Genomic DNA, 12,240 nt, shown 5'->3' on the forward strand with positions numbered 1-12,240 from the left:
TGGTGAGACTGCCTCCTCATGGCCAAGGTTCGTGAGAAGAGGAGGAGGGAGGAGCAGCTCTCTCCAAGCCCAGTGAAAAGTTTAGCTCAAGAGGCTGCCGAGGAAAAAGATGCAGTTCAAGTCTCATCCCAACATCATCAAAACGGAAAGCAATGAAGTAACAAGTGTTCTGATCTACTCAGTGACCATGGCATGCTTGATGGGCAGCTCCAAGCCCTCTCCTCTCTTTGTGCTATTATACTAAATCTAGCAATTTGTCTGTCTCCGAGGAAAACTACACAGATAGGGACCTAAATTGCAATTCAAGAGCTCTCCACACTCATTTGTTCCAAGACCCAGTGAGCCCACCTCCAGACTATCTTCCCAGCCTTATAACTCAGTCCTCCCTTCTTGTGTTCTTCACTTTGTCCACTGTTTTTCGGAATGGGTCCGACACTCTACTGCTTCTGAGCATTCATTCATAAGCATAATGCCTGGAACACAGTAGGTGATCAATAAATATTTGTTGATTCAATGAAATAAATTCCATTCCCTCTACTTAGAATGTTCTTCCTATCTTACCCCTCACCTTCCTCTTGCAGTCTTTATTCTTCAAAGTCTAGTTCAAATACTACCTAGACTGAGATTACCCCAGATGGGAAAAAATCTCTCCCTCCTCCCACAGCACTCTGTTTATATCTCTTGTGTACCTATTACACTTTTCATTATCTTTATTTCTTGTCTCTCCTAAGGGGTCATCAATTCCTAGGGGGACCTGCCTCACCTTTTTTTACCTTTGTGCTCCTCATAGGACCTAGCACAAATGGCACACAATACGTATATCACAAACATGGGGTGAATACATGAATATTGGTCTTTGACAAAAATGTTAGCCATTTGCTCCATCTTGCCCTGCCTTACATTTAACTTCAAAATGAACCCCCTCTTGCTATGTGTGGGTATTCAGGGGGATAGAAGACCTGTTATGAGCGAGAAGAGGCTGGCCTTGACAACGGGCTCTTCTCCTCTGGGCTAGAAAGGCAGTAGTAAAGGACAAGACAGGGAGAAGGTGAAGTGAAGTGGAGAAAGAGAGAGAAAAGCAGGTCTCAGGCTGGACTAGAACATGGTGGGATGACGTTCTTTGAGCCATTGATCTCTCAGAAATAGCAAGCAGGAAAGTGACTTTTGTTGTTGTGCTGTTGAGGAAGATTCGTCCGGAGCTAACTTCCATGCCAGTCTTTCTCTATTTTGTATGTGGGTGGCTGCCACAGCATGGCTGATGAGTGGTGTAGGTCTATTCCCAGGATCCAAACATGTGAACCTGGGCCGCCAAAGCGGAGTGTGTGAACTCAACCACTATGCCATAGGGCTGGCCTGGGAAAGGGACATTTATTAAAGTAGTCAGAAATCGTCAGGCACAGGTAATTCACAAGGTAATTTACAAGAGTGGCAAGTCACTGTTAGTACCCTCACTTGACAGGTGGGAGACAGACTCAAAGAGTTACTCAAGGGTACTAACTGTACTGACTTAAGGTTTCACATGGCTAAATATACCTCCTGGTGGGGCAAGATTCAGACCCCATTGGCAGCTGGAAGCAGTGAGCTCCATAGTTCAGTCTGAATAATCTCACTGAGAAAGCATTTCCTTCTTTTTCTCCTCTGAGAACTTGGCTAGTTTCCAACCTATGACCTTTAGGGTAAGAATGCCAATTGACTCAACAGTAATTGGGGAGACTCAGCACAGAAGCATCCCAGAGTGCATGGCCAAGCAGGAATCTCTCTTCTAAAGGAGATGCCCAAGCAGAGCTCTCTGAGAAAGAGAATGACATCAACAGGCCTAGAGAGTACATGGTCCTGTGCCAACCCATTAGTCACAGGCCAAAGGAGAAGGGAAAGCAATGCAAGAGACAGCGAAGGACTACTAAGATGATCAAATCCAGCAGGGCATCAGCTGCCTGTGCTTTCCCACTAGCACGCTGAGTGTGGCAGCACGCCGAAAGAACAAGAACAGGGCTCCATCTTAGCTTTACCGCTCATTAGCTGTATAATTAACCCCAGACAGTTAATTTATAATTTAAATCTCATCATCTGTAAAAAGAAAAAGTAAAAATGGTCTAGAAGTCCTGTTCTAGGCCTATGGGGAAATGCGTGCAACTGTGAGTCAGCCCTAATCCACAAGACCAACAAAACCCAAATAAAGGAAGCTGGAATAAGGACAAATAAAAATATTGATCCATACTCCAACATTCTATTTCTGATAGCTTCCCCTGCCTCACATACAACTTGGTTTAACTCTGGACAGTTTTTTTTTTTTTAAAAAGAACAAAAGAAAATGAACACTACCAAATCATCACAAACCAATTTTTACTTTTTTTTCCTGAAACCTCCCTCAGGTTTTCAATGACATTTTAGGAAAAAAAAGAGGAGTTCTAACTTTTGGGGAGGCATATCATCTATCCTTACTTAACAGTCATCACAGGGTCCTTAAGACTACATCATTTGCTCCAAAACCTTCATTTTCTCAGATATGGAGAAGCGTTACTAGCAACCGAATGTGAGTGATGGGCAGTGGGCCATCCTTTCATGGATACAGGCCAGGCTGGGTCTCTCAGTTGCAGGCTCTAAAAGTATTCCTTGGTAGGGTTAAGTTCCTTCAGTCAAAGTGCAGATGATGCAAGTGTTTGGCCTCAATCACAACCACAGGTAGTGGTTTTGATATGCCCTGAGATGACTGAGCTATGGTTCTGACAGTCACTTAGTTATCTGTGCCATACGAGGACAGCAATTAATGCAAAGTGCATACTGAGTCACTGAGGTGATGGTGGCTTCCCAATCTCCAGATGAGGTTTAGAAAGCAGAATTCATCAGTCTCAAGATCAAAGGCCAGTGGAAATGTAGTGGCATACAAGTAGTGTCTAGTTTCAAAGCCTAGTGACTATTTTTTAAAAAGGTCCTGAAAGGAGGGTTTAAACCACTCTTTTTAATTTCAATTTTTCAACAATCTGTAATATATCAAAATAACTGAGAATTCTGATAGACTTTTAGTATGTTTAGATATGAGGTCCTACATACATTGTTCTAGTTTCTTCCAATTATGAATTGCAGTAATTTCTCTGAAAGGACAGAAGGGGAAGGTGCCTCACCTTGATAATCTTTTCTACACCAGAAGAGCAGATCATGTAGGTGTGGGGGTTAAATCGGACCTGGTTAACAATAGACCGATGCCCTTTCAGCACCATGAAGGCTCCGTTGACCACCCTACCAATGCCACCTGGGAAGACAGAAGGAAACAAAAATCAAATGATGAAACGGATGGATGCAAATAGGTTCCAGTAATGGCAGACAAACAGCTCTGAACTGGAGCCGAGATTTTTTAACTATACCACCAGCCTAATGCTTAATCTTACTGATAAAGTTGCTATGGAAAGAGGGAAGATGAAATATCTCTCAGCATATGTGCTCTTACCAAGAGCCTTTATTTAGCCTTTAAGCATTGCCCACGCCCACCCACTGCAAATCCATTGTCAATGAAGCCACAGCCACTTAAAACATTTCTTGTTTTTGATATCCAAGATAGAATCCAAGTGTTACCTTAGAAGAGGCCAGTCAGGATCAAAATGAGACTGAACTGCTTGGGGACAGTTAGGCAGCTGAGCCAGGGACATGCAGAACCAGAAGCACATAATTACTTAAATGCACAAAAAACATGTCTGATCCATTTGCCCTTAATTTCTGATGAAGACAGCAAACAAAACAAACATACAAAAACCACTGGGAAAAAAATGGAGAAATCCTTTTTTCACCCTGATAGCAGGAAGAACTAAGGATAAAGGAAGGAGATTTGGGTCACTTTCAGAATAAGCAGAGCCCAAGTAGTGAGAATCTGAATTAGAGAGCAGGCCTTAGAGATACCGTGTATGGATTAAAATCTAGAGGCCACTGACAGAAAGCTGTATTTTAAAGACCTCCTTTAGGCTTTCTTCTTCAATGACTGAGAAAAATCCCAGAGGCCCGGAACTTATAACATAGATGAAGATATCATTTATAAACTTGGGATAATCTCAAAGGTTTAGCTTCACTGACAAGGGTATCACACTCACACAGAACACATGTAGCCAAGGCCTGAACAAGGTTGCTTCTGAGCAACCATCAACAGCTCGGTACACATAGGCCAACCTGCGTTCCTGGCCAACTGGCAAAATGCGATGCATTCAGACACAAACAAATGAACGCTCATCTACTTAAGCAATGAATACCTTCTTAGTCTCTACCAGGAGCACTGCACCCCTAGGGCACAAAGTATAATCAGGCACAGTTTCAGCTCCACATGCCTCCACCCCACTCCTAATTCCACCTTGTCCAAACATTCATTCCAAACATTTCTCATCTCAGTGTCTGGAGAGAAAATGACTAGAACAACATCCCTTCTCCAGAAATAATCTGGTTCTGGAGAAGGTGTCTTCTGCTTTTGGCCTCCTGACACAACTCCTCTTTTGCCTCACGGAAGAGATCCCTCTTTATTGCCATGTATATATCTTTTCTATGACAGCAAGAGATTTCAGACTACCGATCTGCTCCTTGGTGGTGCCAACTTGGCTAGCACTAGGTGCTTACTCTACTTGGTGGGTGACAAAAACATCCTTTGCCTAAATTTTTTCCCATATTTATTATTAATATTTGAATTATCCAGGATGGATAATACATTTAAAGCTATTCATATCTCAGCCCAGTATCATCAAGTTTGCTAATAAACCATAAAGGAAAAGAGAGTGATTAGGATATAGAACTAGTGTGTTTTTATGGAGAAAAAGGATCAGGAAAGGTTAGGCACCAAGGTAGGATGCCACTTGGGAACCCTAGGCACCCTGAGTGCAGTGAGTTCCTAGGGGGGAGGGGGAGGAGGGAAAGGTAACCTGAGACTGGTCAAAATAAAAATAAATTTGAGAGAATTAAGGAAAAGAGATACATGGGAATCTAAAACAGTTGTCTCAAAATAGGGATCTCACCACCCCCAAGGAGTTCCTTTGGGTCTACTTCTTTTCTATATAAGGTTGATTCAACAAGTAGCATTCCTGCTTATGGGTCTCTTCTGAATTCCACACTTCCAACACCCTACTCCTACCTATATCCCCAGTGGACTGGTCACTAGCAAAGAAACTTCAGGTTACACCTAGTGCCAGTCTCCTGTTTAATTCTACTGCCTCCAAGAAAATGAACATAAGTGACTCAGAGAATTTAAGTGACTTCTTCCAAGTCATAGAGCTAGTAACTGGCTGAGCCAGGATTTGAACCAGAGTCTGTTTGGCTGTAATGCCTAATATCCTTTCCACCATATCAGTGGCCTTTAAGAGACGAAACGGTTTGAATAGGGATGGAGCCAGAAGCTCGTAACTGATTTCTAAATCTTTCTCACAGTTATTATATAGGTTGATTTCCTTTTTAAGTCTTAAATTGAAAAAAGGGAGAAAGAGGAGACTCTACCCAATGGTATCCTGAGTGCAAGTTCTATAGTATGACCACAGAACATCTCATCACATTGCCAACAGTGAATAGTGCATGAGAGTAGAACTGGATCTCTTGCATACCTAGAACCTGGGGGGCAAGGTCTGAACTCAAGTAGGTGCTCAGTAAGCACTTGTTGAATGGACAGTGTTTCAGAAGAGGGCAATTCTAGAATAAGTACCACCGAAGGAGGAAAGATAGAGGGTCTCATGTCTTAAAGAATCATCTACCATAGAACTAAAGTTTATCAACTAAACTAATCTTTCTGTTGAAGGCTACTTGGAATACAACTACCATAACTTTGAGACCTAAAGAATAACTGAAGGGTATCAATGCTTGAAAATTCAGACCATGGAAAAACTGTTTTTATTGCTCTTTCATGCACTGTGACCTCATCTGGTTTCTCTTCTTGGCAGCAATTTTAATACAAGGTGTTCTTCCCACCCAAACAGGTACCTAGGACATCTGAAAAAGAAGAGGAAGTCAACAGAGCCAAGAGATGGATGGTGAAAAGAGGTACAGGAAGAATTATTTGCTGCCATTTGTTTGAGGTAACCAAGGCTGTGTACACAGAATCATAGCAATGAATGGGCTTCAGAGAGGTTCTTTTTAGTCCCTTTCCTGGTTTCCAGCTTCCAAATGATTCAGTACAGCAGCTACTATACAGTTTAGATACAATGATTGTTAGAGAATAAATTATCAGTCCTGGAGATCTGTATAAATCAGATATAGATTTATTTAGTCTGAAAGGGCTAAAGTCAAGATGCTAATATCAGTAAGAACTTGGGGTCTCCTCTCCTCTATTACCTAGCCAGACCCTGCCCATCAAAAGCTGGATCAAGTTGGAAGAAGTTAGGCAGGGAATATGTTTTCCAAGAACTGCATAAACTCCCTTCAGGGTCATCTCTAGGACGGTGGGTGAGGGCATGTTGAGGACCAACCTCACCCCAGGTTATTGACCTGACTCACAACCTAATCACTAATACTGGGTACCAATGAATAAAATAGCACATACCAAGGAAAAAGCACTTTACTCATCCTTGAGCTGTCATTTGTTTATATAGTTCTGTACAGACTAACGGTCATTTCTTTGGGCCATCTGCTCTGGCTGGCTCAGCCAAACATGTTGCTACCACTTTGTAGATTTCTTTTATAAGTCAAGGCCAAAGTTCCCATATCCCATTTTTCTCTGATTCAGAAGGGATGTTAGGGAGGTGGGGAAGGCTATAAATCACCTTATCTATTCTACTGAAAGACCTCAGAAAAGAAAACGAGTGGGCCATCTCATAAGACTCCAGCATCAGTGACTCACTCACTATCTTAGGGGGATTCTAGGATCCCAGGAAACACATGGGGCTCAGAGAAAACACCCTGCTCAGAACTCTGATAAAGACCTTTCCAAAATGCCCAGGCCAAATGTTCCTGCAGAGAAGACAAGCGGCTAAGTGTATACGTCCTCATTTCCCTCCCCTTCCTACCTATGCTCCTCTTTATACAACATTCAGCCAGAGATTTGTCCCCTCTGGCCTCTCAAAGGTCAGGACACCACTCCCATTTCTCGCCAACTTCAGATACTTCTGTTTCTTGTCAATTTCATTTGCTTCCACAAAGTCCTCCAAGAATGACTATGCTTTCAACTCAAAAGCTAAAAGCAACCTGGTCAAGATTTCTTGATGCCTTGGTCTAACAGTAGTAACTTATGAATTATGCTGGGAAGTGGTCCTCAACTTGGGGCTATAGAACAGGACATTTGAGTATTTTTGTACTAAAATAAATCACAAATAAACCTGGATAAAATACCAATATTTTCTTGTTAGAGTCTTTGGATTTTTCTCCCCTTCCTAGTAACCCATTAACCCATGGGTAGGACAAACACTCTTGTGAGAATGGGTAGGAGAACCAGTGGATAACACTGAGATTAGGGAGAAGGAAGTAGAAATAGGGACTAGATGACTGGAAAGGGCTGATGGAAGACAATTTAAGAAATTAAGACAGCAGGAGATAAATTTGCATTTCCAAGCAACAGAGTACTGGCCCTCATGAAGAGGGTAAATATCCTTGATCTTCCAAGATTTAGATGTCGAGACATCCAAGATAGCGAGAACAGAGTTGGGCATATAAGGAGGACTTAACAAGTGATTGTTAAAACTGAAATTAAGAGGAAGAAGGGCATGGATGTTAGCTCAGGGCCAGTCTTCCTCAGCAAAAAGAGAAGGATGGGCAGTAGTTAGCTCAGGGCTAATCTTCCTCAAAAAAAAAAAAAATTAAAAAAAATTGAAATTAGTGGAGAACACTGTTAAGAGTGGTATAAAAACCCTCAATACTGGGTAAAAAAGACAGATTATGGTATAGGAAATACTTTCAGCATTTCATGGGAGAACTTTATCCAGTAGCTCTAGATTAGGGTATCAAACAAAATCCTGCAGAATGTACTAATACGGCAAGAATGGTGAGTAAATACATAAAGGGGTGGTACTACTTTGTAGGGGGAGAAGTTGCAAAATCAGGTAACAGTGGTTATTCAAATAATACAATGGACATCAAATATCTGTAATTACCTACTCCTTGCCTAAACAAAAATATCTGGGCTTGATGACATTCACCAAAGAATTCAATGGTTAATTCAATCTTCATCCTACTCATCTTATTTGACTTATCAGGAAAATTCAACATAGTTCCCTCCCCTTTGACACACTTTCTTCACTGCCTTCCTAGGATCACCCTCTCTTGGTGATCCTGTTACCTCGCTGATCACTCCTTAATTTCTTTTTTGGTTCCTCTCCCTGACTTCTTAACACTGGAAGGTCTTACGGCTCAGTCCCTGGTCCCCTTCTCTTGACTAGCTATACTCACTTACTTGGTGATATCATCCAGTCTTGTGGCTTTAAATACTACCTATACGCTACCAAAACGCACATTTTTATCTGTTTCAGACCTTTCTCTTTAACTCCAGACCTCCATACCTCCAAATCCAAACTGTTATTCAACATCTCTACCTGGAGGTTTAAGAGACATCGCAAACTCTACCTGCTCCCCCTCTTTCCCAATATAATCTATTAGGAAATCCTGATGGTTTTACATTCAAAATATATGTAGACCCAAGCCCTATTATCTTGCTTCAAGCCACGATCACCACTCACCTGTACTATGTGAGATTCCTACTAGTTCTCCTCATTTCTGTCCTTGGCAGCCCCACTCACACCATCTATCCTCAACTTAGCAGCCAGACTGATGCTGTTAAAACAAGTCAGATCATGTTACTCCTCTGCTCAGAATTCTCTGCTGGCTCCTCATTTCCCTCACTGTAAGAGCCTATAAGACTGGACAGGCCCGTACCCCACTTCAACCCGTACTATTCTCCCCCTGTCTCACTCTGCTTCAACATAGTGATTTCCTTGCTGTTTCTCAAACACACCAGGCACATTCTCACTTGAGAACCTTCATTCTGGTTCTACCTAAAATGCTCTTCTCCTAGATTTCTGCATGGCTAACTCCCTCACCACTTTGAAGTTTTGCTCAAATGTGACCTTCTCAATGAGGCCTATAATGCACATCCTATCCAAAATTGCACTCCCCTAAACCCCCCAATCCCACTCCCTATCCCCCTTATTCTGCTCTACCTTTTCTTTTCCCATAGCAGCTCTAACTTCTTAAACATACTACATAATTTATTGTGTCCATTGTGCACTGCCTGTTTCCCCTGCTAGGAAGTAAGCTCCATGATGGCAGGGTTCTTTTGTTTCTCTGATGTATCACAAGCCTCTAGTGCCCACCACATAGTAGGTTTTCAATAAATATTTGATGAATGAATGAAAAGATGTGAGTGGATCAGACTGTGGAATATAAGCATGCAGGAAAAAAGCCAATCTCCATTAGTAGGCTCCATCATCCAACATGTGGATTATCCAACTGTTTCTCTTTCTCCATCTTCCTGCTGTCAAATTTACTATAGTAAAAGCAGAGAAATAAAGGGGCTAAAACTCTACTTAACCCTCATTGTTCTCCGAAATGCTAATTCCATGAAAACTTAGCTGATCCCCCAAATCTCTTCAAGCCCTCCTTAGTTATGTTTTACGGGCGTTGGAACCCACTTTTAAATTTAGCGTGCACGCACACACATACCCTCATCCCTCTTAGACTGGAAGTTCTCTGAGAGCAAGAAAGTGTTTATCTTTCAATCACCCATATGGTTTTGCACAATGTCTTATCTAAGGATACTCAATAAGTAAATAAACTGAAGTAAATCCCCTCATCATTTTCTCTGGAACAAGGCTTGAAGGAGAAGTTTAAAGCTATTATCTCCCAAAATGAGGTTTGGACCTGTTGAGGCAATGAATCTATTTCATTCTTGACTCTACCGGTAGAACAAGGAGTTTACTGCTATGTGGGGCAAGGGGTTACTTCTTTTCCTTGCTATATCTAAAAGAGTTGTCTAAACAATGTCTTAGCAATTCCAAAAGGCCCGAGTGAACATTCCCAGGGTTTCCAAGTTTCAAACCATAAAGAGAAGTACAATCAGGGTACTGACAATACAGAGAGCACTGGCTACCTCCTGGGGATCAGAGAACCACTTAAGAGTTAAGAAAAGCCAGATGGGACAGCCAGTGCTGTCAGTAAAGCTCAAAAAGCTCCACAGACAGTAATGCTTAACTGCACAAAAAAATCAGTTATACTAAGTTCTTTCATCATCTGTACTTCACATGTGTTTGCAACCAACTACTTGTGACCAATTAAAAACAGTTGTTCTTCCAATGATATGGGAGAAAAAAGCACATGTTCAGGGCTAACTCCCTGAGAGTGAATGCATGCCTAGAAAAAGAAGGAGAGACAGAGCATGCACATATATGCAGACCCGTGAAAATGCATTTATAGCTGTTTCCAGCCTATTTCCTTGTCCTACTGGCAGTGGGGGTGGCTGCAGTGACTTGGCAGTGAAATTGCATGTTTTTCCCCTCCATTCAGGGAAAAATTTGTCATATAACTTCCCTGCTCTTAAACTGCTGATGTGGGCCAGCACCAGTGGCCTGGTGGTTAAGTTTGGCACACTCCACTTCAGTGGCCCAGTTTGGTTCCTGGGCATGGACTGACACCACTCTGTTAGCAGCCATGCTGTACTGGCGGCCCACATACTAAAAAAAGATAGAGGAAGATTGGCATGGATGTTAGCTCAGGGTGAATCTTCCTCATCAAGAGAAAAAAAAAAAGAGACAGAGAGAGAAAGCTTTAATGAGAAGTAACAATCACTGAATAACTACTGAGCACCCTCATACAATCTCTCTCAAGGTAGTTATTATTACCTATTGTTATTATTGTATGCATTGTTAATATTCTTATTTTACAGATAAAGAAACAGAAGTTTGGCAAAACAATTCTTCCAAAGCCTCCAACTAGAAGATGAATGGATCAGGAATTTAAACCCAGGCCTTCCAACTCTATTACATTACGCTTCTTTCCATAAATAGTAAGGTCTCAGTGTAGAAGCATCTCTCAGGAGAAGCAACTCTATCTATGAAAACCCTAAAGCCCTTTCCAACAAGAATTAGGGGAAAGGGAAGGAGAAGGCAATATGAATATTTTCCAGAGACACCCACCTCTGCCACACGTTACCAAATCCATTACTTCCACACCTAAGGTACTAGGGAACAAATGCTTTGGAAATATGGATCTATGGGCACTGATCTTATTATAAACAGCAATAAAAATGTCTTACATTTGAAAGCACAGAGTTTTCAGAAAGTTACCAAGACTGTTGAATCATCTCATGATTTGAGGCGGTGGGGAGGGGGCCATCTTACAGCAGAAACGGAGGCTCAGACAATTGCTGTTACATAACCCGCCCAGAATCACTCAGTCAGCTATAGTTAGTGGCTGCACTGAACTTGAATCTAGGTATGATTTTAAACCTAATGCTCCTTCCAACACACCACATCAGCTCTATACATAACTGCCAGTCTGTTTATTTTATCTTCAGAATTATCATATAAAAACAGATGCTCTTCCTATGTACTTCCAAGGTGTAAAACATATTCTGATGAGCTTTTTCTTTGCTACAGCACAATTCCCAGTTCTATTCCTTCCTCTAATTTTTAAAGAGATTTTTAGAAATGAGTTACCATTTAACATTAACTGAAAAATGGAGCCGAATCTTGCCAGGTAGCAAGTTTTACGGTGGAATTACATCTTACATCTTGAAATGATTTCCTCAGCTCACTAGGAAGCCCTATGCAAATTACTTAGCCAATTTGTGAAGTTAGTACTGTTTATATAATAAATAAATTTCATCCCTTTGGAATTTGTGTAGCAAAAAAATTTCCCCAGTGACTATCAGTCTTTCTGAATAGGAGACTGGGGAAAAAAAGATGCCCTTGCTTTTGGCTCACACTAAGGACTGCTCTCCATCTAGTTCTCTCAGCATTTAGCACGTACTGTGAAGCACACAGCAGGCATTCGATAAATGCTGACTGCTTGTCATCTGATTATGCCATTAAGGCACATAACAGCAGGCCAGCTTCCCTGAATTAGCCTGCCTTAGTATCTTAGGTTAACTGGCTTGCAGAGAGAGCGAGCTCAGCCTCCTTCCATATTGTTTAAGTCAAAGAGGCAGTAGATTAGATTAGGAATTTCCTGACGGGCTTTCTGTCATCTAAGCATTCAAAGCTGGAACCCACGGGCCGCATCTAGCCCCTCATATGTTACGTTTGGCTTGCTGAATATTATTTTTAAACTATGAATTAATTGCCAACATTTAAAAATATGAAG

At 41.6% G+C, this 12,240-nt stretch overlaps 1 protein-coding gene across 5 annotated transcripts in view; it reads right to left on the reverse strand.

Annotated features, from left to right (window-relative positions):
• The window catches only part of DCAF5 (DDB1 and CUL4 associated factor 5), a 115,418-nt gene that overhangs the window by 7,329 nt on the left and 95,849 nt on the right, over positions 1-12,240 (reverse strand). For all 5 annotated transcript variants that reach the window (XM_044773854.2, XM_044773855.2, XM_070513861.1 and 2 more), the window contains exon 8: positions 3,123-3,250. In XM_044773854.2, coding sequence (XP_044629789.1) covers positions 3,123-3,250 — 128 coding nt within the window. The remainder of the gene's footprint in view (positions 1-3,122; positions 3,251-12,240) is intronic.

The sequence above is a fragment of the Equus asinus genome, chromosome 7, assembly GCF_041296235.1.
Source record: "Equus asinus isolate D_3611 breed Donkey chromosome 7, EquAss-T2T_v2, whole genome shotgun sequence".
Taxonomy (NCBI): domain Eukaryota; kingdom Metazoa; phylum Chordata; class Mammalia; order Perissodactyla; family Equidae; genus Equus; species Equus asinus.